Source organism: Salvia miltiorrhiza, chromosome 4 (genome assembly GCF_028751815.1).
Source record: "Salvia miltiorrhiza cultivar Shanhuang (shh) chromosome 4, IMPLAD_Smil_shh, whole genome shotgun sequence".
NCBI classification, from domain to species: domain Eukaryota; kingdom Viridiplantae; phylum Streptophyta; class Magnoliopsida; order Lamiales; family Lamiaceae; genus Salvia; species Salvia miltiorrhiza.
The window spans coordinates 44,662,766-44,690,706 of record NC_080390.1 but is presented as its reverse complement, the minus strand read 5'-3'; the positions used below and the strand labels follow the sequence as shown (position 1 = coordinate 44,690,706).

At 36.4% G+C, this 27,941-nt stretch overlaps 5 protein-coding genes and 3 long non-coding RNA genes across 10 annotated transcripts; 2 read left to right on the top strand and 6 right to left on the bottom strand.

Annotated features, from left to right (window-relative positions):
• Nucleotides 1–657: 657 nt before the first annotated feature.
• Nucleotides 658–4,408, bottom strand: LOC131021949 (uncharacterized). Its single transcript, XR_009101099.1, has 3 exons — nucleotides 3,511–4,408; nucleotides 1,445–1,504; nucleotides 658–939 (listed from the first exon to the last, which is right to left on the bottom strand). It is a non-coding gene; the product is annotated as an uncharacterized LOC131021949 (long non-coding RNA).
• Nucleotides 2,574–4,120, top strand: LOC131021952 (uncharacterized). The gene is made up of 2 exons (XR_009101102.1): nucleotides 2,574–3,196; nucleotides 3,259–4,120. It is a non-coding gene; the product is annotated as an uncharacterized LOC131021952 (long non-coding RNA).
• Nucleotides 4,409–5,288: 880 nt separating the features above from the next.
• Nucleotides 5,289–6,230, bottom strand: LOC131021938 (15.7 kDa heat shock protein, peroxisomal). The gene is given in 3 exon segments (XM_057951280.1): nucleotides 5,289–5,397; nucleotides 5,400–5,663; nucleotides 5,917–6,230. Coding segments are annotated over 3 exon segments (429 nt in total). The 5' UTR covers nucleotides 6,050–6,230; the 3' UTR covers nucleotides 5,289–5,365.
• Nucleotides 6,231–7,609: 1,379 nt separating this feature from the next.
• Nucleotides 7,610–9,614, bottom strand: LOC131021927 (plasmodesmata-located protein 7-like). 2 transcript variants are annotated; one of them, XM_057951269.1, is made up of 3 exons: nucleotides 8,444–9,320; nucleotides 7,950–8,062; nucleotides 7,610–7,805 (listed from the first exon to the last, which is right to left on the bottom strand). In XM_057951269.1, exons 1-3 carry the CDS (start codon nucleotides 9,168–9,170, stop codon nucleotides 7,797–7,799), a joined length of 849 nt encoding a protein of 282 aa, XP_057807252.1. In that variant the 5' UTR covers nucleotides 9,171–9,320; the 3' UTR covers nucleotides 7,610–7,796. The 2 variants fall into 2 exon arrangements, with proteins under 2 accessions (XP_057807252.1, XP_057807251.1); XM_057951268.1 differs by having other exon boundaries at nucleotides 7,610–8,062; nucleotides 8,444–9,614.
• An 8,923-nt stretch (nucleotides 9,615–18,537) lies between these two features.
• On the bottom strand, nucleotides 18,538–19,681 carry LOC131021941 (uncharacterized). The gene is made up of 2 exons (XM_057951285.1): nucleotides 19,511–19,681; nucleotides 18,538–19,089 (listed from the first exon to the last, which is right to left on the bottom strand). Exon 2 carries the CDS (start codon nucleotides 19,060–19,062, stop codon nucleotides 18,718–18,720), a length of 345 nt encoding a protein of 114 aa, XP_057807268.1. The 5' UTR covers nucleotides 19,063–19,089; nucleotides 19,511–19,681; the 3' UTR covers nucleotides 18,538–18,717.
• Nucleotides 19,682–19,789: 108 nt separating this feature from the next.
• Nucleotides 19,790–21,396, bottom strand: LOC131021953 (uncharacterized). Its single transcript, XR_009101103.1, has 3 exons — nucleotides 21,027–21,396; nucleotides 20,903–20,951; nucleotides 19,790–19,810 (listed from the first exon to the last, which is right to left on the bottom strand). It is a non-coding gene; the product is annotated as an uncharacterized LOC131021953 (long non-coding RNA).
• A 3,244-nt stretch (nucleotides 21,397–24,640) lies between these two features.
• LOC131021930 (protein LURP-one-related 15-like) lies at nucleotides 24,641–25,655 on the top strand. Of its 2 annotated transcripts, XM_057951273.1 has the most exons (3): nucleotides 24,657–25,078; nucleotides 25,147–25,371; nucleotides 25,448–25,655. In XM_057951273.1, exons 1-3 carry the CDS (start codon nucleotides 24,842–24,844, stop codon nucleotides 25,586–25,588), a joined length of 603 nt encoding a protein of 200 aa, XP_057807256.1. In that variant the 5' UTR covers nucleotides 24,657–24,841; the 3' UTR covers nucleotides 25,589–25,655. The 2 variants fall into 2 exon arrangements, with proteins under 2 accessions (XP_057807255.1, XP_057807256.1); XM_057951272.1 differs by having other exon boundaries at nucleotides 24,641–25,078; nucleotides 25,147–25,655.
• A 71-nt stretch (nucleotides 25,656–25,726) lies between these two features.
• On the bottom strand, nucleotides 25,727–27,515 carry LOC131021932 (nudix hydrolase 17, mitochondrial-like). The gene is made up of 5 exons (XM_057951275.1): nucleotides 27,114–27,515; nucleotides 26,580–26,688; nucleotides 26,417–26,500; nucleotides 26,210–26,338; nucleotides 25,727–26,129 (listed from the first exon to the last, which is right to left on the bottom strand). Exons 1-5 carry the CDS (start codon nucleotides 27,224–27,226, stop codon nucleotides 26,004–26,006), a joined length of 561 nt encoding a protein of 186 aa, XP_057807258.1. The 5' UTR covers nucleotides 27,227–27,515; the 3' UTR covers nucleotides 25,727–26,003.
• Nucleotides 27,516–27,941: the final 426 nt, after the last annotated feature.

The following is a 27,941-nucleotide window of genomic DNA, read 5'->3' as shown; positions in this document are numbered from 1 at the left end:
ATGAAGGTTCTCTTCATGCCATAACTGGTGATAATCGAGAGTTAGTAATGAGTCTTAGCTCATTATGCGATAGCTAGCTGATTACATAAGTCACACTCGTCGCTACGAGCAATGACTCACGTGATCTATCATCAAATAAGGCAATAGTCGATTCGGTGTTCTGTCACTCGTGAACAACCTGAATGAAGAACTATGCCTGCTTCAGTGATTCGTGCGTGGCACTCCGCTTGCACTGCTTTCATGGGATTCTCTTTTTCTTTCTTAGCTCTTCACCATGGCTATAGTGAAATATAACTGAGTTTCTAGCTTCTATCGTTCTTCTCGTAACAGTGATCATGCATTCTTAACGCATCTAAGTTCATTGAGATATCTAATCAATCAATAAAGCATAAAACTTGAATGTAAGCATCAGTACATTCATATAAAACGTGAACTTCTCAATGTTTTAAAATCATTACCACCTTCTTTCTTGCTGAGCATGACGAGGTGATGAAGTGATGAGCTTTGGCTGACTGACTCATATATACTAGTGATCATACTAGAAAAATGGGCTAACTCTAGGGTTCAGAGCAAATGAACTGCTCTGATACCACTCTGTCACGACCGGTCCTAATTAAGGATAATTAAACCGGGAAACCGTGACTAATGGAGGAATATTAGAAGCGGGGTAGAAAGGGGATAATTAAACAAAGAAGGATCACATTTCATCATTTAACAAAAGGAATATTTATAATATAACAGAAGTTTAGTCGTATAGACTCAGATAACTAATAAGTTCAGATATTTCTGACTTAGCCAAATAAGCATAAAACTTCTGAGTACGCAGCGGATTATGATTCTGATTACATGTATGAAGACATGTAACCCTAGAGTTCTTTAATACATAAAAAGACAAAAGAATCCCGCTCATCACTTCATCAACATCGGCAGCTGCTCAACCTGCACATTTAGAAATATATGCAGGGCTTGAGTACAAAAGTACTCAGTGGGCACGTATGCCTAAGTATAAAAATACATGCTTCAAAACTGTAAATTGTCATGCCATAATAAACAGTACAGCAAGGGAGTTTTTCGCTAAAAGGCCCAAGCTTACTAAATTCATTTGTGATTCTTAAAGTTCGACTGCAGTCTAAGTTCTCTTGTAATCTATCATATCTGGAACTGTGTGCCGGAGAGGTGGCCACCTCTCACGGTCACTTGACCGGCCAACCCGCTAGATGACTCACGGTCACTGGTGTACACTAGCCCTGGCAGGATAGCTATCAACTGCTCAAGACCCGAATTCGATTACATGATAAAAGTCACATCAGATAGATATCATACTGAAATTTAAATATTTTATGGCAAGACAATATTTGAAATAACTTCAATTAATTTAGTCATGAAATAACTTGCTTGAACGTAACATTTAAACTCAGTTGATATATATGAAAGTAATGCCCACCTGATAGTGATTTTCTGTGATACAAAAGCTCCTCAACAGATTGTCAATCTCGCCCTTGACCTTTATTACGAGAATATATGTACATATATAAGATATTTGCTCGAATAAAAATCCTCCAATGAGAATGTGTATTTAACTATGCATGATCCTTATGCATGAATTATTATTCTGAAATAATAATTAGGGAATTTCTATTGTTAATCCAGGCTATTGGATTTAAACAAAAGCTAAGTCTCGTCTCATGAAGCCAGATAATTAATAAAAATTAATCCGTTCTCTTAGGGTGTTCTAATCCGCCAATCAAATAAACCCCATTCCTCGTAGTCAATAGAAAATAAATAAATACTTCAACTTATTCGCTTTATAACCTCATAATTAATCGGGCTTAACAAGTAATGTTATAAGATTAAATAATTAAAAGGCTCAACATAAGGCAGCCTAATAATTAATTAAGTAGAAGTGGGCTTGAATAATTAACATGAGAGGCCCAATTGAAATAACTCATCGGCTCAAGTAATTAAATAAATCTTGGCCAAATAAATAAATACTTAACAGTTGGGCTAATTTTAAATCAAGTATGCAAGACCCAACTGCAATTAAATAAATAAGGCCCAACTGAAATAATCGTTCAACCCATTCTACTCTATTAACATCGGCCCAAATGAAACAATAACCGGCCCAACAATATACATATGGAATTTGGAAATAGATGTCTATTAATAATAATATCTCAGCCCAATTCTTATAAAATAGATGGGCTTCAATTAAATAAATCAAACGAGGCCCAACTAAGATAATATAACAAAGGCCCAATGAATTAAACTAAAGCCCAATTTGAATTAATAACAAAGGCCCGATGAATTAAACTAAAGCCCAATTAAAATAGAATGCAGTTGGGCTTTTATTAGTAAATTCGGCCCAAAGAGAAATAATAAAGGCCCATATGAAAATAAATACAACAAGGCCCAAAGAAAATAAATAGGAGATAAAAATTTCGGCCCAATTATTTAAATGAGTTCGGCCCATATAAAATAAATAAGGAGGCCCAAAATAAAATAAATTCTGGCCCAAGATAATTAAACTTAGCCCAAATAATAAAAAAAAAGAAAGGCCCAAATCCCCCCTTATCTCTCCCAGTCAAGCTCTCTCTCTTCTCAAAACAATCGAGACCTCTCTCTCTCTATTTCTTCCTCTCGCTCCGCCTCCAATCGGCCTCAGCTGAGACGCCTGCCGCCACAACTCCGGAGCCCGGCGAGGTCGACGCTTCGCTGCTTCTCCTCGTCAACGTCAATCCCTCAACGTCCTTCTTATCCTCTCCAAAACAGAGCTGTCACTCTCCCTTATTTGAATCTGCCACCTCCACCTTCGAAATCCGGCGAACGGGGGTCGAACCTCTTCCCTCACGTCCATCTCTGCCTTCTTCGTTCTTCCTCTCTCAAGATCTGTTCGTCTCTCTCTCTTCCCCGAAGTCACCGCCGTCGGAACTCGCCGGAGCGAGCGACGACAACCACTGCTCCTTGGTTCTCTCTTCTCTCTCGCTGAAACAGGCCCGACATCTCTTCCTCCGCCGACCAGCCCCGCGTCCAGCCGCCGTCCACCCACTGCTCTCTCTGAATCGACGGGCAGCAGGAGCACCTGGCCACCGCCGCCGTCGATTTCCCGAGCCCCGACACCGCTGCTACTGGAAGATCAGTGAAGATCTGGTGCAACCGCCGCCGTCCGCCGACACGCCTGGAAGCTTTTTCGCCGGACGTCGCCTCTGCTGAGATAACGCCGCCGCCCAGAATCGAGGTCACTGGTCTGATCTCCAGCAGCCCGCCTCTTCCGGAGACGCAGTCGTCGTGAGTCGCAGAGCTCCGACAGTCCACTACCACTCAACCTAAAGCTAAGTTCTCTATTTTCATTCTTCTTCTACTTCAATAACTAGTTGTTAAGGGCAGAATACTCATGGTTTGTCGTTCTAAAGCGTAAAATAACAGTGAATGAATCGACATAGTTGTAATGCCATAGCTTGAACATGTTGACATGAATGCTTGATTGGATTGAAATTCGAGATAGTATAATACCTTGAATATGATCGAACTGATTGATGGCTGTTGGAGTTGAATGAATTGGAATGACTGAACTTATTGATTCTGACAGGGAGTGAATGAGTGATTTCTCTCACTTTTCGGTTGTGGTGTGGTGAATGAACTGGAACTGAAATAAATTTGTGTTGTTGTCTCAGTGATTGCAGGCTGATTGCAGGCGGATAATGGAAGAAAATGGAAGATTATAGCAAAGCTTACCTTAAGAATTTGGCTGGACGAAATGGAGACTTCCTGCTCTTTGAAGAGGACTCACGGTGAAAATGATAGGGAATGTTTTGTTTCTTGGCTGGAGTTGTGCAAATAGAGGGAGATGTGAGTTAAGTGGGAGAGTTATTGAATTAGCTTGATTTAGTTGCATAATTGCGTGGTGGGGAAAAGTTGGGGGACAAATTTAATGGAAAGAAAAAGAGAAGAAAAAGAAAGGAAAAAAAAAAAATGTAGAGGAGAATTATTGATGTATTTTCTCTGTCTCGGTGATTCTATAACTGTAAAGTGGATCGCGTGCTCATATTTGCTTGTACTGTTTATTTAAATAAATCCCAATTTCGACATGTGATATCTCGCTAAAAATCGATAAATTATAAAATGAATTTAAATTAAATCCGTAGATTTAATTCGTTCGTTGTTCTGATATCTAAATTAAATCCGCAGATTTAATTAACTCACGAGTCGGAAATAATTCACGATTTGAGTAAAAATAAATTCTAATTCCATCTCGCTTAAATAAATAACGTGACTTTGCTAAGTCAGTTATAACTCTGAAATAATATCATTGACTGCTTTAATAATATAAATTCAGGATCATAAGCTGAATTCATATCAGGATAATAACCGTTTTCATTCACTGATGAACAAAAATAAACACTCATTACTGGATTTAAAAGATATAAAAGAGCGGGTCACTACAATGGGGATGCACATTTACTATTGGTGATTTTAAAAAAATATACTATTTGTGATTTCAAATTTTAAAAAAATATAAATTCATAGATTTACTATTGGTGATTTTAAATTTTAAATATTGGATATTTAAATTCACAATATATATATATATATATATATATATATATATATATATATATATATATTTCAAAATTTATATAAATTCACACTGAAAAATATTGGCGACTTTAAATTTTAAATATTGGATATTTATATAAATTTATCTAAAAAAATATAAATTCACAATAATAAAGGATATTTTTCACAAAACTATAAATTGCATGATATAAAAGAGCATTGTATAGATTGTAGCAAGTGGGCCCCGCAACTATATAAATCATCCTATGAATTAGTGAACTTTCTAAATATAAATCAACTTTCCAAAAGTAGATGGAGTAAAAGAGCGGGAAATTTTTTTGGCTAGATGGACCAGCTTTTATATATGTATAGATTCACACTGAAAAATATTGGCGACTTTAAATTTTAAATATTGGATATTTATATAAATTTATCTAAAAAAATATAAATTCACAATAATAAAGGATATTTTTCACAAAACTATAAATTGCATGATATAAAAGAGCATTGTATAGATTGTAGCAAGTGGGCCCCGCAACTATATAAATCATCCTATGAATTAGTGAACTTTCTAAATATAAATCAACTTTCCAAAAGTAGATGGAGTAAAAGAGCAGGAAATTTTTTTGGCTAGATGGACCAGCTTTTATATATGTATAGATAGATAGATGCCAAAATTAGACCACTCTAGTTGGAAATCCACACGATTATGCTATGCATCGCATCGAAGATCATTACGCGCAACTTCATTTTATTACATTAATCATTCTACATTGAGTTGCATGATTTACATTGATGGAGACGCATAGTTTTAAAGTTTGCTAGTAACGTGGATGTTCCTGACTTTGGAAGGTTGGGAGTTGTATCCTTGGGTACAACCACCGTAAGCACGCCGTTCTCCACCTGCGCTTTGATGTGATCAACCTTCACATCTTCGGGCATCTCAATCTCTCTGTAGAAATCCTCTTTCCCAAATGTTTTCCTCTCCGCCACATGCCAAACAATGTCTTTCTCTTTCCCCTCACTAAATTCCCCTTTCCCGCCTTCCGCCCTAATTACCAGTATGTTCCCGTTTTCAACCTGCACTTTTATATCCTCCTTGTTGTACCCTGATTTCAAACAAAATAAGACCCCCCGAATTATACACAGTAAAATAAGAGTGAAGTCATGTTTTATTTGACAATCAGTTTACAAATCATGAACAACATTTGATTTCCTACGGTTTTGATTATGTTTCACTTAAATTTGTTGGAGTTTGATTCTCGACCATCACACAAGTTAAAATATCGATAATATATTATAGACAGGGAAGCTTGAATTGAATTTGTGACTGAAGACGATGAAGATGGGAAGGAGACTGACCAGGCACGTTGACTTTGAAGAAGTGGGCGGTGGAGGATTCGAACCAGTCGAGAAGAGCCGTTGATCCGGGTGCCGAGCGGTAGACTGTAGGACTGAGGAAGAAACGCCGGAAGGGATCGCCAAACAAAGCCATAATCTAATCAGGATTTCTCACAATGATGTGTGTGAGGTGAAGAAGACAAATATATGGGGTTCTGTTTGGCTGCAGTTTGATTATATGAAAATGCCTACAAGGGCCAATCTGGAAGGTTCCACAGCCTTATAGATACGAAGAAGATGATGAGAGGATTAATCTGGTGTGTAACCGAGGACCACATACAAACAATTTTTAATTTCATTTTTTTTTAAATGCACTTCATCCTCTGTATAGAGGAGATTGCATTAATGCCTAAGTTGGAAAAATATCGAACTAAAATTTTAATTGGGCTCAATTCGTTTGGGCCGAAGTGCAACTTGCGTGGATCAAATAAGATTCTACAACCCTTTTCTTTTTAGCCCAAAGTCCACTTGGGCACAGCTCACTTCAGCTGTTCATCACATTCTCACAAAATTACAATAGATAATACTGAATAATTGGTCTCCACTCCAAAAAAAAAAAAAAATGCAAAAATAATTTCTAAAGTGACCATCTTTTTTCCAGGAAGAACGATCAAATTTATTATAGTAGGAAAACAAGAAATTTTTTACTTGTAAGGAGAGTAATTAGGTTTCCAAACGACCTAAGCTACTCATAAATTATTTGGATTTTAACTCACTTAAAGCTCGTTCAAACTCTTTTTGTGAACTTTGTTGATTAAATGAGTTGAATTGACACTATTTAGTTTGTTAAATGTTAGCAAATGGAACGAATATGCTTGAAAATATAAAATAATTAATCTTGATCCGCTTATATTTTTATACATACTTATGAGTCAATCTTCTCTTCTTCTTTCTTAATTTTAGTTAACTCTTTTCTTTCTTCTGGGGGTGCTGTATAAGTAATGTAATTGAAATTTCTCCTTCTTTATAAGTAAATAGTATGTCCCACTCCACTCTATTAGAGAAAGATATGTCAAAGCTAACTCTTTTTTGCTTTATGCCTTTAGAAAACCTTTTGTAGCTACAGTATTATGTTGTCCATCATCAAAATGAATCCTTCGTGTTTAAGTAGCAATATTGTAGCCGTCTCTTCAAAGACAGCAAAGTGGAGAACCTCCTATGTGTTAAGAAAGAGGTCTATTCTCATTATCATCATTCTGATTTCTGTCAACTCAAAAAAACAAAATGGAGTTATATAAAACGTAGTACGTACATTGCGCGCAAGGTGTTAAATTTCGACGGTGAGAATATACATAGTGGAATTATGAATTTATATCCTTATTTTCATTGCCATTTAAATATATATATATATATATATATATATATATATATATATGTGTGTGTGTGTGTGTGTGATATGATTTCTTATTTAGTTGCAGCCTGTATCACTCTGCGCGTAAGAGTTATAATCCTTATATCATGATTATGCACAATACTAACTGATACTCATTTTTTTTATTGGTCATTTTACATGTATTATCTATTAACCGGTAATAATGTTATTACATATTTAAATTTTTTTAAGTAAAAGTGTATACGAGTTAAAATTTAATTCTAAATGTCAAAAATTAGATTTCTACTATAATTTGTCACTGGTGCATTCCAAAATGCTCGATTTTGAATTTTAAAAAAATATAATTAAAGAAATACATTGTACATTAACTTAATATACATAAAAGATTAGGCCAATCATACTTCCTTTAATTAGACAACACAAACTTTGTCCCAACTGGAAAGGCAAAAAAGGCTATCGCGCGAAAAGCAAATACTACAATTTTGCGAGGAGTAGCCTTTCCCCTTAATTATTTCCCTGTGACCAAAAAGAAAACAAGGGACCAATTAGTGTATTGTAATCAAAGTTAGCACATAACTAAACCTATGATTAAAGTTGCACATGATTAATTAGAAGATTGAATTAGAGTGTGAAGTAATTAAGTTAGAAATATCTCACCAATATTTCTCGTAAACAATCGACCGAGGAAAGTGAGGAAGATGATTAGCAAGGCAACAGCAGCTAGTAATCCAATTATGAGAGCAAATGTCTTCTCCGACTCGCTATGGGAGGATTCTGTGGATGAGATATAATATTCGTATAAGCCTAGAAAAACTTATGTCTATTTTACTTTTCTAGAGTACACTATGTGTGAGAGAAAATGGACTATAATTACAAATAAATGGAGTTGTACTATAGAGCAAATTAATTGATATATATATATATATGCAAGGGAATATATTTTGATATGGAACTGTGTTAGAATCTTCCATTATTTTGTTTCCTATTTTAGAATATCCAACACTCAATTTCTAGAGTACACTAGAGTATCGATAAAAATTTCACATAGGTTTAGGTGAAAAAAAAAAAGGTATGTAATTATGATGATAAAAACATACTTAAGAAATTCAGTAACTACGATGAAATATTAAAAAAAAAAAAAAGTTTCCTTCATACCATGGTTGGATGTTGCATAATTTTGGGCCCCACTAGTGGTGTACCTGGCATAACACTTGGCCAAGAACATATCACCAAAGACAGCGCCGCCGCACTCGGCCTTCAACCGCCGTATGGCCTCCGCCACGCAGTCCTGACACTGCGCCACAGTCAAGTCGCCGACGCACTGCGCCACCCCATGAACACCCTGGGACCCTCCGACGCGGTACGGCCCGCCGGATCCAGCCATGGCCGCCAGCATGGCGTCGCGGCGGCCCATCTCCTCCTGATTGTCGCCGTCGGAGGGGCCGCACTTGTTCATGGCGGGCGTCTTGTCCTGGAGCCCGATGAAGGAGGTGTTGTCGTACTTGACGAAGCAGCCGTCGAGCTGCACGGAGGCGCCGCAGGCCTGGGGGCATAGGGGGCGGAGGCGGGAGAGGGCCCGCGCGACGCAGGTGGCGCAGTCGGGCATGGCTAGGTCGGCGCGGCACTGGTAGAGGCCGTAGAGGACGTCTTGCGGAGTTGAGGCCATGATGGTGAACTTGTTGTAGGAAGAGTATGTGGCTGAGTTGAGCAGAGATGTGAAGAGGGAGTTTATGTTGGATTCGTAGGGCGAGTTTGGGGTGTAATTTATCTGCGAGCACCCGCCGTAGAGGAACGAGTCGGCGCCTGAATCTGCAACTGCAACTGCAACTGCAACCACCAACAACACAAACTCAACCACTACTTTACATGCATACTTGCCCATCTTGTGTGTACACACTCAGACTAGATGTGAAACAACCACCTTTTCTAATGCCACTGCAATTCACAACACATCCTCTTCCTTAAGACTTGAAGTTTCTTTTTATCTTATTCTAAGCTTAGTATATGCCTCAGTGCGCCACACCTATTTAGCTGAATATATATATATATATATACTACTCCAATTTAATCACTCAAATACAAAATACTAATCACTACCTTGAAGATATTCACCTATTCAAATTTTAGAAATGTCTCAAATTTAAATCTCATAGATTTTCTATAAGTTTGAATATGTCACATACTCCCTCTAGTCCTTCAAAACTTTAGTCCAATAGAGATGACACGAGTGTTTAAAAAAATACTATGATTTTTTTTATGAGTGAAAATTGAGTCTCACATATTTTTGTAAATAGTGAAGTGAAAGTTTGTGGGATCATTTCTAAATAAGGAAATACCACAATTTTCAAAAACGTGCCTATATAGTCTCCCTCCGTCCCGGCTATTTTGAAACCTTTTTTGGGACACGAGAATTAAGAAAGTGGTATTTTGGGTGTAGATGAAAAAGTGAAAATGTAAATAAAGGGTAAAAAATTTGCCAAATAAAGAAATGTCTCAAGATAGGTGGGACGCCCAAAAAGAAAAGTGTCTCAAGATATAGGTGGGACAGAAGGAGTAATAAGACCACAATTTTCAGGGATGAAGGGAGTACAATTAATTTTTCAAAAATTTGTACCTTTCATCCGAATTTTGTGAACCAATTTTCAGGGATGAAGGTAAATAGTTAATAGTGTTTTATGTCCCGAACTTTTAGCGTTCTCCACAAAATGTCTTGAACTTTCATTTTCTCCTAAAAAACTCTGAACTTTCAGTATTTTCCATAAAATGTCATCGAAATTTTGTATAGTGGGACATTTTATGGAAAAAATTGAAAGTTCGGAGTTTTTTAGGAGAAAATGAAAGTTCAGGATATTTTGTGAAAAATGCTAAAAGTTCGAGACATAAAACACTATTAACTAGTTACCTTTCATGTGTGATTGCAGACTTATAGCATATGAGCGAAAGTTTGTTGGAATAAATGGCTTAATTTGAATGAGTAATTAAATACCAACTGGAGAAATAAGAAGTCTGGCGCAGAGGAATCAAGTCTCCTCTGGCGAAACGATTCCTCTGGCGCCTCGACTCCGCTGACGCCTCGATTCCGCTGACGCCTCGACTCCGCTGGCGTCTTGACTCCTCTGGCGTCTCGACTCCTCTGGCGTCTCGACTCCTCTGGCGTCTCGACTCCTCTGGTCTGCTCTGCGGACTCCTCTGCTCTGGCACAGCGACATCAGCTCTGGCGAGCTTAGCTCTGTTCTGGAGCGAATTTGGCTCTTTCATTGAGCATCGTCGCGAGGAGTTTTGAGGAGCCTTTAGTTTTGATAAATGAAACGGTGGCTCGGGTGACGTGGCACCGCGTGGAGAATTTGGGTGGATGAGGTTGCTGACATGGCAGCGTTTGGATCAGACTGGTGAGGTGGGGGTGGTTGGTTCGCAACCCTTTTACCGAAACCAATGCGATGGTTCGGACCATGGTTTGGTTCGAACAGACACCCCTGGCAGACACCTCTTCATAGCACCCTCCTTCTCCTATAAATACAGCCCTGCAGAATGAGATTAGACACACCAAAATTAATTCAGATAATTAATTTTACTCATTCTCTCTTCTAGTTCATACTCAAGTCCCGAGTATTCTGTAGTTCGCTGGAAGTTCGAGTTCCTAGTACAAGATCTCGTACTCATTAAAACCGTTGTATCTTGGGGACATTTGCCATCGAACCGTGTGTACTGTGCGGGGCAATTTTATCTTACGGAGAAAGAGTCCAACTCTTGCCTCGGTTCCTACATTCACGTCGTTATTCTGTCCACATTTCTACACCCGTCTATAACAATCGTAAGACAAAATTTTGCGTAGAAGATGACGACACCACCCAACAACAATGCTCCACCAGTTCCGACCAACGTACCACATGCTCCAGCACCTGCTACTGCCGAAAAGCCGGAAAAATTCGCAGGTTCTGAGTTTAAACGTTGGCAGTCTAAGATGCTTTTTTATCTTACTACTTTGAATATGGCTCGTTTTGTGAATGAATCTCCTCCAACTGTGGGGGAAGATGATACTGATTCACAATTGCGGATCGCATATGATGCATGGCATCATAGTGACTTTCTATGTCGTAACTATATACTGAATGAGCTAGACAACACTCTTTATAATGTCTACTCTAGCGCCAAAACGTCCAAGGAACTGTGGGACTCCTTGGAAACGAAGTACAAGGCAGAAGATGCCGGCTTAAAGAAATTTATAGTCGGTCGTTTTCTAGACTTCAAAATGGTTGATAGCAAAACCGTTGTGGAGCAAGTGCAAGAATTTCAACTCATCCTGCACGACATTCTTGCCGAAGGTATGGAACTGTCTGAATCTTTTCAGGTGGCCGCGGTGATAGAGAAATTACCACCACATTGGAAGGACTTCAAGAACTATCTCAAGCACAAACTCAAGGAGATGGGACTTGAAGACTTGATCGTTCGCTTGAGAATCGAAGAGGACAATAGAATCTCCGAAAACAAGACGAACAAAACTTCCATGGAGGCAAAAGCAAATCTAGCCGAGTCTAGCAACAAGAAGAAACGCAAGTTCAAAGGCAAAAATCCAGACTCAAAAGGTCAAAAGAGGATCAAAGGAGATTGCTTCAACTGCGGCAAACCCGGTCACATGGCAAAAGATTGTCGCAAACCGAAGAAAGACAAGCACAATGGTCACCATCAAGCCCACGTAACAGAGACAAAGTCTGTGCCCCTCGACTTAGGCGAACTTGACTTGTGTGCCGTCATAAACGAGGTCAATATGGTCGGCAGTCCAAGAGGATGGTGGATCGACACCGGTGCTACCCGGCATGTCTGCGCCGACAAAACAATGTTCTCCTCGTATGAAGCTCTCTCCGACGACAGAAAACTATATATGGGTAATTCTGCCGCATCATCTATCATCGGAGTTGGAACCATTGTGCTCAAGATGACGTCGGAACTCAAGATAACCCTACAGAAGGTGTTGCACGTTCCCGACATTCGCAAGAACTTGATCTCAGGATCCACTTTGTGCAACGCCGGATTTAGACTAGTGTTTGAAGCAGGCAAAGTTGTAATGACCAAGAATGGTCGCTATATAGGAAAAGGCTACCTAGATAATGGCCTTTTCAAGCTTAATGATATCCCTGTACTTGTACGTGATAATGAAATAAAGAAAAAGGTTACTTACTTGGTTGAGTCTCCTAATTTATGGCATGATAGATTAGGACATGCAAATCTAAACACACTACGTCGTTTAGTAAATTTAGACTTATTACCAAAGATGTCCTTCAATCAACACCAAAAATGTGAAGTTTGTGTTGAAGCAAAAATGGCAAAATCTCCTTTTCATTCAGTGGAAAGATCAACGAAACCTCTTGAATTGATTCACACCGATCTTTGTGATTTAAAACTTGTGCAAACAAGAGGTGGAAAGAATTACTTTATAACATTTATAGATGATTGCACAAGATTTTGCTATGTGTATCTTTTGAGAAGCAAAGACGAAGCATTCGAAGCTTTCAAAACATACAAAAATGAAGTTGAGAATCAGCTTAACACCAAGATCAAAATGATTCGAAGTGATCGAGGTGGCGAGTACGTTGCACCTTTTGAGGAATTTTGTCGTGAAAATGGCATTATTCATCAAACGACTGCACCTTATTCTCCACAATCAAATGGTGTTGCAGAACGAAAGAATAGAACATTGAAAGAAATGATGAATGCTATGTTGATAAGCTCAAGCCTATCACATAACATGTGGGGGGAAGCTATTCTTTCGGCTAATAAAATTTTGAATAAATTACCCCAAAAGAAACAAGAAAAAACTCCATATGAATTATGGAAAGGAAGGAAGCCGTCCTATAAATATACAAAAGTGTGGGGGTGCTTAGCAAAAGTTGAAGTACCTAAACCCAAACAAATAAAAATAGGACCAAAAACTGTTGATTGCATCTTCATTGGATATGCAAACAATAGTAGTGCGTACCGATTCTTGGTACACAAATCGGAAGTACCCGATATGAATGAGGGAATGATTATAGAATCAAGAAATGTCATATTTTTTGAAAATATATTCCCCAAGAAAGAGAAGAATGATATAAGTTTGAAAAAAAGAACTTATGATGAAATTTCACTTAAGGATAATGGACCAACACGTGAACCAACACCGCAACCAAGACGCGGAAAGCGAACAAAGACTGCGAAAACCTTTGGCCCGGATTTCGTAGTTTATACTTTAGAAGACGAACCAAAGACAATCAAAGAAGCATTGTCTGGTCCTGATGCCGATCTATGGCGTGAGGCTATCAATAGTGAAATCGAGTCAATCTTATCCAATCACACTTGGCATATTGTTGATCTTCCTCCGGGAAATAAACCTTTGGGTTGCAAGTGGATTCTTAAGAAGAAATATAAAGCCGATGGATCTATTGATAAGTATAAAGCACGTTTGGTAGTTAAAGGCTACAAACAAAAGGAAGGGTATGATTACTTTGATACATATATACTCTCCAGTCACAAGAATTACATCCATTAGAATGCTACTTGCTATAGCCGTATTATATAATCTTGAGATACACCAAATGGATGTAAAAACAGCATTTCTAAATGGAGATTTAGAAGATGAGATATATATGGAACAACCCGAAGGGTTTGTGATTCCCGGTCAAGAAAAGAAAGTTTGTAAACTTGTAAAGTCTTTATATGGACTCAAACAAGCTCCCAAACAGTGGCATGAGAAATTTGACCAAGCAATGATGGCAAACGGATTCAAAATCAATGAATGTGATAAATGTGTATACATTAAAGGAACATCCGACAATTTTGTCATTGTTCGTCTATACGTTGATGATATGCTAATTATGGGCAGCAACAATAAAATAATCATAGAAACCAAGGAGATGTTAAAGAGAAACTTTGATATGAAAGATATGGGATTAGCTGACGTGATTCTAGGAATTAAAATCCTTAGAACACCCGAAGGAATAGTCGTATCACAATCTCACTATGTTGAGAATGTACTTAAGAAATTCAAAGCTTTTGATCTGCCTCCGGCTAAAACGCCCGTTGACCTAAGTATACACTTAGCCAAAAATCGAGGAGAACCCGTATCACAAACAGAATATGCTAGAGTTATTGGAAGCCTAATGTACTTGTCAAATTGTACAAGGCCAGATATAGCATATTCGATTAGTAAATTAAGTCAGTTTACAAGTAATCCCGGAAAGGATCACTGGACCGCATTGACAAGAGTGTTGAGATACTTAAAACACACAATCTCTCATAGTATACACTATTCGAGATATCCCGCAGTTTTGGAAGGATATTGTGATGCCAATTGGATATCTGACACTAGAGACTCTAAATCCACAAGTGGGTTCGTATTTACCATTGGTGGAGGAGCAATATCATGGAAATCTTCTAAGCAAACATGTATAGCCCGATCTACAATGGAATCGGAATTTATTGCTTTAGACAAAGCCGGCGAAGAAGCCGAATTGTTAAGAAACTTCTTAGAAGATATTCCCTGTTGGGAAAAACCTTTGCCTCCTGTTATGATACATTGCGATAGCATGGCTGCCATAGGGAGAGCAAAGAATAGTTTGTATAACGGTAAATCTCGACACATTCGTCGAAGACATAATACCGTTAGACAATTGATCACTACAGGAATAATGTGCATTGACTATGTAAAGTCAAAAGACAATATTGCGGATCCGTTTACTAAAGGTATTAATCGTGATCAATTGTATAACGCAGTGAGGGGAATGGGATTAAAATCCACACGTTAAGAACTTTCATAGTGGTAACTCAACCATGATGACTGGAGATCCCAAGAACATGGTTCAATGAGACAACTAAATTATGGAAGTTCAAGTTGAGCACTTGAAACTTTAAAATTCATTCCTATAGCTGCTCAAGTGCAAAGCCTGCAGTTTGTGGTAAAGGGTAAACCTTCAAAGTTTTTAATGATTCCTATAGCCTTATTAGGTGGAGTATGGCAGGATACTCCTTATAGGAGATCACCTATATAAGTGAAGAAGTGGGGCCGCTTCAATTATATATATAAAAAAAACACTTATGAATCCAAGAAATGGTCCAAGGCCGAAATGGACACAACGTGAGAACGAAATATATTAGATCTATTATTGTGTGTATGTTGTTGACTAGATTTACACAAAAGTTGACCGGTTCAAGACATCATGTTCACCGAGCAACGAGTAAATCCGATGGCATTACACTAAGGAAGGTTCAAAGCTAACAACTACTTATCCTAATGCAATAATGGATCGTCGGGACTTAGTTTTTTGCATTTGCATTAATCATCATTCATGTGGGGGATTGTTGGAATAAATGGCTTAATTTGAATGAGTAATTAAATGCCAATTGGAGAAATAAGGAGTCTGGCGCAGAGGAATCAAGTCTCCTCTGGCGAAACGATTCCTCTGGCGCCTCGACTCCGCTGACGCCTCGATTCCGCTGACGCCTCGACTCCGCTGGCGTCTTGACTCCTCTGGCGTCTCGACTCCTCTGGTCTGCTCTGCGGACTCCTCTGCTCTGGCACAGCGACATCAGCTCTAGCGAGCTTAGCTCTGTTCTGAAGCGAATTTGGCTCTTTCATTGAGCATCGTCGCGAGGAGTTTTGAGGAGCCTTTAGTTTTGATAAATGAAACGGTGGCTCAGGTGACGTGGCACCGCGTGGAGAATTTGGGTGGATGAGGTTGCTGACATGGCAGCGTTTGGATCAGACTGGTGAGGTGGGGGTGGTTGGTTCGCAACCCTTTTACCGAAACCAATGCGATGGTTCGGACCATGGTTTGGTTCGAACAGACACCCCTAGCAGACACCTCTTCATAGCACCCTCATTCTCCTATAAATACAGCCCTGCAGAATGAGATTAGACACACCAAAATTAATTCAGATAATTAATTTTACTCATTCTCTCTTCTAGTTCATACTCAAGTCCCGAGTATTCTGTAGTTCGCTGGAAGTTCGAGTTCCTAGTACAAGGTCTCGTACTCATTAAAACCTTTGTATCTTGGGGACATTTGCCATCGAACCGTGTGTACTGTGCGGGGCAATTTTATCTTACGGAGAAAGAGTCCAACTCTTGCCTCGGTTCCTACATTCACGTCGTTATTCTGTCCACATTTCTACACCCGTCTATAACAAAGTTTGCTTAGTGCACACTGAACCACGACATAAAAATAAAAATAAAAATAAAAATTGAACACATAGGAACAACTTATAACAAGTCCTAAGCGTTTCATTGAGAACAACGTACTTAGCGGTTGAGTGAATATTTTTCTAGCTAAAAATCTCAAGTTTGTATTCCCATCAATATTTTTATAAATCTAAGTTTGTCACAGTTAATTTGCCTCTCATGTAAGATTTGCACTTTGCAAGTATATTACACAGGAGCGAGCTGTTTATCCGGTGCACACTGAAAGAAAGAATAAATATATCTTCTTTTTAAAAAAAGATATCCTTTTATAGGCCCTAAATATTGAAAAAGAATAAATATAACTTTTTTTTATATAAAAAAGGTCAAGATCACTATTTATATGTAAAAAATATAGTACTAGCTATATGTCTACGTCACCCAATTTTTGCTCTGTTATTTCAATCAAGCACGTATTGATTCCTCATGCATAAAAGGGTCCACTATCATACCTTATTTTATTTAGGATTAATTGCATATAGATACATACACGTAACACAATATATTCAAATTTTATTGTTTAATCAATATTATTCTTTTAATTAATTAATATGTGAACTTTCAATATTTTAAAATTTGATCCCAATTAAAATTTTGACAATAACTAATTTTATGTGAACGTTAGCTGAAATTTCATTACGTGGAATTTCAATCAATAATTAAATATTATGATTTTTATATAACATAAATGTGATATCGTTTTCTTCGTTTTTCATGCTATGTTGCATACAATAGGGTCAAAGAGTATGATATTAAAGAAAGAAAATAACATCGTTTTAATATTATATGAAACACATCATTTTAATTATTATCAACTTAAATGAGATGTAATAAAATTATGGCATCCACGTAGGAATAATTATCGTCCAAATTTTAATTTGGACCAAATTTTAAAATATTAAAAATACATGTATTAATTGACCAAAAAAATTAGTAATATTAATAAAAAATCAAAATTTTGATATACTTCATATATTTAATTGAAGTATAGCCTACTTTTTCCTATTATAAATAGGTAACAAACTTTGTTGCGTATCGACAAACATCAACAACTGTACCATCGCACCTTAACAAACTTATCACGTACTTTTTCAGCTGGAATTCCATGAAAACAAATTCGAAAAAAGGTGGATGCATAGCAGAATCGACCATCATCAAGATTTTCATTCTCTATTAATCCATAATTGCTTGATTCGTAAAATACTAAACTATTTTGTGTTTTATTATTTAAAAATGATCACGTTGTTTGAATGTAATCATACTGATTATTTGTACTTGTTTAAATATCTACTGTTGTGTTACCTGTCAAAATTTAATGGAAAATTACTTTATTTTGTGATTTATAATTATTTTATATTATTTTTATGGTCATAACATATTAAATATTCTGTATATATACTAGTTTTTAACTAATTTAATCAAGTTAAATTAGTGATACATTTTAATTTATATTAATCTCAACGACTTACATTAATTAAATTTTAATTTTTTGTCAAGACAATAAAAGTACCATTTTATATAAGTTTGACGAACACTACAAAATTCGCTCAAAATAGCTACGGAAATTTCCGTAGCTAACAACACTAATTCCGTAGCTAAACAGTTTTACCTACGGATCGGAAACGGATTTCGTCCGAAGCTATATGGCTCGTCGCTAAATTTTTAGCTACGGAAATCCGATCCCTCGCTAATGTTAGCTACGGATTTAGCTACGGAAATTTCCCTCGCCGGAGTGTGTCGCCATAATCGTCGTCTAGCGGCCACCAACGGACTTAGCTACGGAAAAATCCGTAGCTAAATGGCTACGGAAACATCCGTAGCTAATCCGAATCCGGCGACAGGTTTCTTAGCCAGCTATTTGGATTTAGCTACGGAAAAATCCGTAGCTAAGTTGCTAAAATTTTGTAATTTTTATTTTATTTTTTATTTACCTAGATACAACCTGTTATGTACTCGATTTCTAGCAAAACTAACAACAATTAATATTATTTCAATATCCAACACACATACTCATTATCCCAAAATAGTCAATATCAAAGTCAAACCAAAATAGTCATAAACCAAGATAGTTTAGAAATCACGTATCTAACAAGTATTTCAAAACCAAACAACTAGAAATAGTAGTCACAAACCAAAATAGTTTAAAAATCACATATCTAACAAGTATTTCAAAACCAAGCACCTAGAGATAGTCGATATCAAAATCAAAACACATGTATAATCATGGAACATGTGATGGTGGATTTGGATGGCTAGTGGCACTGCTTGATTGCCCTTGCAACTGCTTGATAATCTCCATTGCAACTTTAACATGTTCTTCTAATCGGGATGTCCTTTCTCGCTCCGCTTGAAGCTGCTCCTCTACATCTCCTAAGCGAGTGGCATACTGCTCTTTGTCAATGTCGGACATAGCTGAAGTACTACTCTCTCCCGATATATTGGTCTTCAAGGTCGATGCGAGACTACCTGTGCCGAACAATCTTTGCTTTTTATCTAAACCGCCTCCCAAGACATCTAGATAAATCTTGTTCATATCCACGGGCGTATCAGGATTAGATTGGCCCATCTCTGCAGCAATTTCTTGTACCTCCACCTAATTGATAAAAAATGTTATATAAAACATATTAAAATATACACTATTTGAAGGGCCTGACTTGCTAGAACAAATGGTTTATACGATGCAACAACTAAATTTGATTCTTCCATTAGTTTAATGATTAGACATACGATGCAACAACTAACGTGTAATTTCATCCCTATTTCTTAATCTATTTCCTATTAGTATAATTTCATCCCTATTCTAATATTTCTTATAACAAACTATCAGAATCCATAATTTTAAAATAGAAATGCAAAGACTAAGCTCCAAGAAAGATGAATAACTCCATCTATTGATGTAAAAGACTTGCATCCTATCTACTAATGATTGAAGTCTTAGAATTTAAGATAATGAATGGTAAGATTAAACAAGTTTGTAATGCTATTAATTTCATATTAAAGAATTTTAAACTTACATCGATTCTTTCAGACTTCTTATCGGTGTAAGTTCCATCCTTCTTCACGTGTAAAGCTCGAAAAGAGTCATATATCACACTCGACACGGGGACTCCCCTCGCTGCAGCCTGTTTATGAAGATATAAATAAACATTTATATATGATAAATAAGTATAATAATAATAATAATAATGATAAATAAGTATAATAATAATAATAATGATCTAGCTTTGATCTTACAAACTTCCCACCAATCCTTCCTAGATTGTTTCAAACTAGGATACGAGCAATAATATACTTGAACTAGCAACAGCAGTACCCTGAAATCATTAGTTGTGTGTTGTATTAACAATAAGGCACATAATATTTGTGGTGGTCTAACTTCATGACAAGTGTAATTAATAAATGACAAGGAAAGGAAATTGGAGAGAGAAAGTCACATTCTGTTGCTTATCATTCTCTATCTCCTTATTTAGTTTGACTGTTGCTAAGTAGCATAGAAAGGTTGAATAAAGCAGAGGTTAGGAGCAATAATTAGAGCAATAAAGCAGAAGGCGCCGGCATTGCAGTCTAAGCAGTACATATTGCATTCGTTGCGGCTGTCGTCGCCGTGAGTGCGGCAGATGTTGAATAATGCTGTTTTTAGCAATCACATTTGTCTTTGAGGCATCATCAATGACCATAAACATATATAGAGCTATGTAGCCCTTAGCATATAGACAGGAAGTCAGGAACATGTCACATTCATTATTTGTATTGTGTATTTTTATTTTATGAGGAATCTAGAACGCGTTGAGAACTACAGCATGAATACCTCCATTTTGTTCTCGCACCAATGATAAAAACAATAATCTTTCACTTACATAATTTACCTAACATTTTGGTAAATTCATCACAACTTCATTGATTATATGATTCTGTTCCAAATTATTGAAATAACACTGCATGAATCAGTATAGCCACAACATATATACTGCCCGAACTAAAAATGAAGAAGAAGTTTAAAGAAGAAAGGAAATTATAAATTCATCATGGTTCATTGAATAAATGATACTATTCCAAATTATTGAAATAAAAAGTGTATCAGTACAGCCACAATATAGATACTACCCTAACTAATAATTAAGAAGAAGTTTAAAGAAGAAAGGAAATTACAAATTCAAGAACGGACCTTTGTCTCAAATCCAAATAGGTTGGAATAGAAGCAGATATAGTGGCCAAAGAGGTACATATGACCCTGCAAGGAGAAAATATAAATCTATTAGTGTCTCAAACAACTTGTGCGCACTTTCTACATCGCACATCTTAAAATAAATGTGATTTTAGAATCCATTGGAACAAAGAGCTCGATTATCGAAGAATTTTTTGCTAGCACTAAAACTCCAGCTGAACTGAGATAAACAGAGGCAAACCTAAGAAACTGACGGCGGCTGCGACGGTGAGCGAGCACGGTGGCGGCGCCTGTGAAAGAGAGAGATGGTGAGAGAGATAGAGATCGATATTGAACGTGGTGTGAATGCCGTGATCTGTACCTACCGATGACTTTGAGAGAAACGGCGGAGCAACCACGGCGCGGCGAGGATGAACGGCGCTGGAAGAGTGAGAAACGCTAGGTTTGCAATTAGGGAAAAATCAAAAGGAAAACGCGGCTGCACCTTTAGTTTTGAAATTTGGTCTTAGCTACGGATTTTGCTACGGACATTCCGTAGCTAATAAGTCACAATATCCGGCTACGGACAGAGTCCGTAGCTACGAATTAAATTTTAGTTTAGCTACGGATTTAACTACGGTTATTCCGTAGCTAAATTTTTTTAACAAAAAATAGTAATTTTTTTGACTTTAATGACGGAATACATCCGTAGCAAAAGTATTGCTACGGAAATCCGTCATTAAATCCGTAGCTAAATTCAACAAATTATTTCCGTTGTAATTCCGTCACAGAATAGCTACAGAATTATTTCCGTAGCTAATTCCGTAGCTAAATCTAGCGTTTTTTTGTAGTGGAAGTCGTCGTTTAGCTTCGCAAATAAAGTCCTGTGTCCACAACTATACTAGCTAGCAGTAAGTTCAGGGTCGAATCCACAGGGAACTGAGTATAATATCTTTTACAAAAGTGTCACTAAAAAGGTTTTGGTTTTCTGATTATCCTGGTCACAACTCTCCTCTGGGCAAAACGTGTAAACGAATTGAACTGAAATAACAAATAACTTGATCAAATAACAAAACGATTCTGACTTGGGTTCGACTCATTAAACATGAACGTTTCATTCAGTCATTGGTTCAAATATATTTACTACATTTGTACATCAATCATTATAGGCACAAGACAGCTACGCCCTCAATTATCACACATCACTCACGCAACAACCCTATGCCCAATCTGTCCTTTCAGTTTATAACCCTAGAAATTATCTGTTAATGGAATTAACTATTCTGGTCATAAGCACTCCCAACGTTGGCCTCTCGCTTGAGAGTATTACTTGTGGTCAAGACTCCTTAATCGATTAGTGATCAGTTAATTAATCAAGTTGCTCAAACCGTTTTGAATCAAACCTAGTGTATCGATAACATACTCATGCAATTATTATGACCATTTAGACCGCTCGAGTTTTAAGTGTTCACACTGATCAGTTTATCTTGCCCAAATTAGAATATAAACTTATCTAGACATGAATGAAATAAACAAGGCAAAAGAAATATCGAAAAACATAAAGGCAAACTGAATTGAAATTATAAAGTAAAATAGTACTTACGCCCACAAGTGCCGCACAAAACATAAACTAAAAACTGAATATCTACACCCACAGCCCATGCAAAGCTTGCTTCTCCACGGAAATAAAACTAAGGCGCAGCAGTGGTCTCTGAATGGATTATCCTCCAGTCATTGAAACCCTTCGAGTATTAATAGAGGCGATTAGGGCTACAGAAAGCCCAGGCCATAGTTTGGCGGCTGGATCCAGAATGAGAAGATGCACTCAAATCTTCATCTTGAACCTTCATTTGGAGTTCGAAAGATCATATCTAATTTTTGAACGTTGAAGTTCTAAGCATCATCTTGGTTGGAGCTTGAAATACCACATCTGACTGACTTTTGAGTGTTGGACTTCTAAGCATCACTATTTAGAGCTTGTAAGACCATAACTAACTTTTGAGCACATCTCACCCGAAGTTTGAAAGATCATAATTGAATTGTCAGTATCATGTCATCTCGAGCTTATAATCATAATTTGCTTATGAGAATCATATCATTTGAAGTTTGAAAGACCATCACTTAGTTGTCGAACATAATCTCGCATGAAGCTTGAAAAATTAGAACTGATTTGAATATCATCTCGTCTCAGAGTTTGACAAACATCGTCTAACTTTTATCATCTTTTATTAAAAATGTGTTATTCCCCTTTGGGCAAACTTTTAAGGGACGGAGGGAGTATAAATACAAATATAAAAATCAAATTCAAAGTATATATTTTGATATTATACGACTGATGGAACCCATTTCGAATTTATATAAACTCGTATTCGAAATTATTTGAAATGCAATAAAATTAATTTATTTGCATTCTAGTTTCAAACCAATTTATAGTAATATCACTATTATTCGAACTTATTTAAATTTGTAAAATATATGATAATCAAATATAATTAGTTGATTCCTCAACCAAAATTAGAACAATGCAAACTAAATTAATTATAAATGTATAAATAACAAAAGATTAAAAATGATGAAAAATTCATATTGAAATATCAACTACATGGTGCTATAAAATCTTGAATTCATATACTAATAAGTTTAAATAGAAAACTCTGTTGTTCGTTAATTTTTTTTCCCCATTCTTTGATTTTATTTTAATTTGTCTAGATTTTACAAAAATTATAATAATTTACAATACTTATTATCTCAAATAAATATATAGTCTCTTGTAAAATCGGAGTTAGATCTTATTGTCCTTTTATTTTGATATGTGATCGAGGTTTTTGATGAATAAAAAATAAAAATTCATTGTGTCGTAATTTAACCATTATTTTTTTAATTGCTTTTTTATTATATAAATTTTAAATGTACTACTTTTAAGTATTAGATTTGTATTTTGTAGTAATTCAACTTATTTTCTCATATTTTATGTTTTGGATATACTAATAATTAAAGTTATAGTTAAGTGACAAACATATAATTTTAACTTACTTGTGGAATACAAATATTTATATTATATAGTAATTCAACTTATTTTCTCATATTTTATTTTTTGAATATATTAATCATTAAAGTTATAATTAGTCTATCTGACAACCATACAATTTTAACTTATTTAGTGATTATAAGTCAAATCAATATTCCTCCCATTTATTGTGAAGGCGATCATCTTTTCCCTCGCCATACAATTTCTCCTAAAGAAACTTTGGGAGTAAATTTAGCTTAAGGGATGTTTGGCTGAGCTCATAATTTTTTTTTAAGTGTTTGAAAATAATATCTAAAAATAAACAAAATAAACTTCTTTAAAAATAATATCTAAAAATAAACTCCAAAAGTATATAAATTTCCCAAAAAATAAGTTTTCTTATCTCAATTTATTTTTCAAAATCTTATATGCAACAATTATTTTATTTAACTATAATTTGTTATTTGCATCATATATATCCTCTAAAATTCATCTGTCTTCGATTTTCTCTCTCTAACTTCTTTTTTTCTCTAACTAAAATTTCACTCTCTCTAGCTTATAAGCTCAATTATTCAAACACTTTGATAACTTATAAGCTTTTAAGAAACTATATCTTATAAGCTCTTTAAAATTAGCCAAGCGTTTGTTGCCTATTCTTATGTTAACACCCTCTTAATCTCTTCGTATGTTGCCTATTCTTTGAGATGAAGGATTAAACCAAAATTGCACAAATGCCATACTGAATGCGTGGAAAAACAACCTTTGAGCATATGGATCGAATGCAACGCATGTCTTAATTTGCAACAAATATAACACGAATCAATACCTTACCTTAATTTGTATACATTAGTATTAAAATGCAGTAGGAATTGAAGGATCCTAACTCTTACTTCTTAAACAAGTTATAACATATATGTGGTGTATATATATCAGCAGAGCTATTATTTGAATGAACTCTCATTCTCCCATTTAATTTTCCTGCAAAACTTCTACACAGAAATAATAAAAAGGAACAAATCTTGCATACGTTTGCTCTTAATTGCAAAACAGAACATTGTAATGAACATAAATATTCTCCACCATATCTTACAAAAGCTTTTTACAATAAAATCTCCACCTTTTAAGGAGAACCACCTAAAATCAAGATGTTAATGATCTCTATATATATACTCATTAGCAGGTGTTGTAAATTCCATGGCAAGAGTTAAGATGGAAGACCTAACTGCTGTAATAAGTCGAGATTTCTGTGTTCCACAGCGCGTTAATCTCACTGTCGTGAGGAAACTGCTAGCCGTCACTGACTGCAACTTTGAGGTCATTGATGAGGATGGCAATATCATGTTCAAGGTGAAGCAGAAACTTTTCAGCCTTCACGACCGCCGCATTCTCCTGGATGCTGGAGGCACTCCCATTGCCACTTTAAGGAAAAAGGTGCATAGTTAAATTTTTTTACTTTTTCTTGATTACAATCTTGATGTTCTGGTTCTGTTGTATTCCAGCATTTGAGTGCACGTAAGAGGTGGCAGGTTTTCAAGGGAGAGAGCTCAGATTCTTCTCAGCTTCTCTTCACTGCAAGAAAATCTTCACTTGTTCAACTCAAGACTGAGTTAGACATATTTCTGTCTGGAAATGAGGACGAAACTTCATGGGATTTTAAGGTGGTTGGAGGCTGGTTGGAGAGATCATGCATCATATACTCCAAGGGCTGGAACCACATTGCCAAGGTAAAATCTTTCACACAAATTCGCGTGTCATTGGATTTGGAATTCTCGTCACGTTTCTGTTTTTGTTCGTCTGCAGATGCACAAGAAGCACACACTCGAGAGCGTTGTGTTGGGGAAGGATATGTTCAGCGCGACTGTTTACCCGAAAGTTGACATCGCCTTCATCACTGCCCTTGTTGTGATACTATATGAAATCAACAAGGACAAAGATGATTGATGATGTTTGACCTATATGTGTAGTTCCATTTATGTTTGCTTGAATAATGAATTCTTGAAATTATGCAGAGTGCTCTGTTTTTCAGTACAAATTGATCAAGAAAACCACTGCAAGGATCAACCTACATAAGATAGAATATGGTCAAGGAAATATGTGGTTTGATCATATCCCAGCATCCTTAAAAGAGTGCAAACATGAAACATATCATCAAGAAAAAGATAGAAAAACATTTCAGAATGTTTGCTTCCAACTGGGAAACAACTAACTAGATTACTCATGAGCTTAATCCTATACAAAGACTTGCAAATTCCAAGAAAATGAAACGAGAGTTAGACGTTGGCTGTATCCGGTTTGCATCTCCTTCGAATGTAAGTCACTTGTTCATGGCTGTATTTCCAGCCCGCGATAGCTGCTGCTACAAGTTAGATTTCATGTCTGTTTTGGCCTCGTTAGCTTGTGATGTAAGACGACTCACTAGTAATTCTAACGCCTCCTTCATCCACCAGTACTGGCAAACTTTCCTGGCTTCTCTCACACTCACCTGTTTAGATCCATTCATTATAAATCTGATGAAGAAATGACACATTTGAAACTATACATGCAAGAAGCTGTAGAGCGTACCCATAGTCTTTGACGAACATCTTTCTCAGGCCAAAACTCGAGCTGCTCTTTAACAAGCAAGGGAAACATGTGACCCTCATAGCTGCTGTCACTGCTTTTGCTCTTGAAATTCCACTTCCCCAACTTATGCTGCCATTAATAATACACACAGAATTAGCTTCCACTACTTTTTCATTCTATAAAATCAGCATAGAGGGAAGAAGTAACCTCAACATCTCCGACTACGCCTGCCTCCTCCACTGTTTCACGCAGTGCAGCATCTTTGATGGTTTCATCTATTTCCCAACCTCCCTGATCAAATCAAGACCATAAGCTTCTCCTTCAACTTTCAAGTGATAAAACTAAATTGAGAATGAGAAAGATAGATCACCTTTGGAAACAACATCCCCTTCTCCTTTCTCTGCGAAGTGATGACAAGAACTTCGATTTCTTCCTCATCCCCAGTCCCACGGTTACCCTTGTATCTGTATGGAATGCATCTGCATATTCAACAAACATATAAATTACAATCTGCCTCACATCCCCAACCATGACTTACAACACCAAATCCATCAAGTAGCTAATGTCAAGGAAGCCATGAATTCTATCACACTGCACTTCAACTGCTTCAAGTACATATTCTATCAAAATTGGAAAGCAAGAAAATCTCATTTCCTCATCGTGAGAAAATGACAGGATTAATTGTCATTTACTGAAGCATTTTGAAGTACTTAATTTTGTCTACTGACACAAGATAATCCATGGATAGAATCATTACAATTTACAACCTATGAAGAATCTTAATTAAACCCAACTGAACAAAAATCATACTCTAAATTTGATGAAACTGAACAGAACACAGAGTCAACTCTTTATGAAACTGGACACACGCAGGCGCAGAGAGAGAGAGAGGAAAGAGACCGACCCGACAACTTGGCGGTGGCCAAGAATGTTGTAGCGTTGCATATGTCGTCCAGTGCGAGAGACAAGAGCAACCATGTTCTTCAATTCCATGCTTGTCTCTTGTTCTTTTCCCATTCCCTCCAACTATTACACCCAAATTAACTAACTAATTGTCCCCAACATGCGTTTCGGAAAAAATAAAAATAAAAAAATAATCCAACAAATTGAAAAAGAAGACAGAAACTTTTCGGGAATGAAGTTCGCAGAAGCCACAACTTGTTTATAGTATTCCAAGACAAGAACAAGAAGACTTTGTCTTCACATTTATTATGTTACATTTGGATACCGTTGGATGATATAATGACAGTTTTAAAGACTTCCACCCCCCTTCCCCCCACCCCACACAACCTAAACAATAATAAACCAAACCAAATGAAGCATCCATCCCAAACGTTCGTTAGGATCACATGTGTCAGCTTCGGCTCACTGTATCAACTATTTTATAAATTAGTATGTCCATCCCCACGAACATCGAAATTAAAACATATATTTAAATAAATAAATATGAATATGAATATAAAATAGAATAAAAAAAATAATCCACATCAATTACTCAATAATATTTCAAATTTCAAAACATAAATTTTCAACTCTGTATAAAATGTAACGATAATTATAGTTATTAAATAATTTTGAATAATTTTAAATCATCTGATAATGAAAATTAACATTACACATTATTAAGAGTATTACACGTCATAATAAATAAGTAAATATTTTCATACACAAACATAAATAAAAAGTTGTAAGATTTTAAAGAAGAGAGAGAAAATAAAATATTTTAATTTTT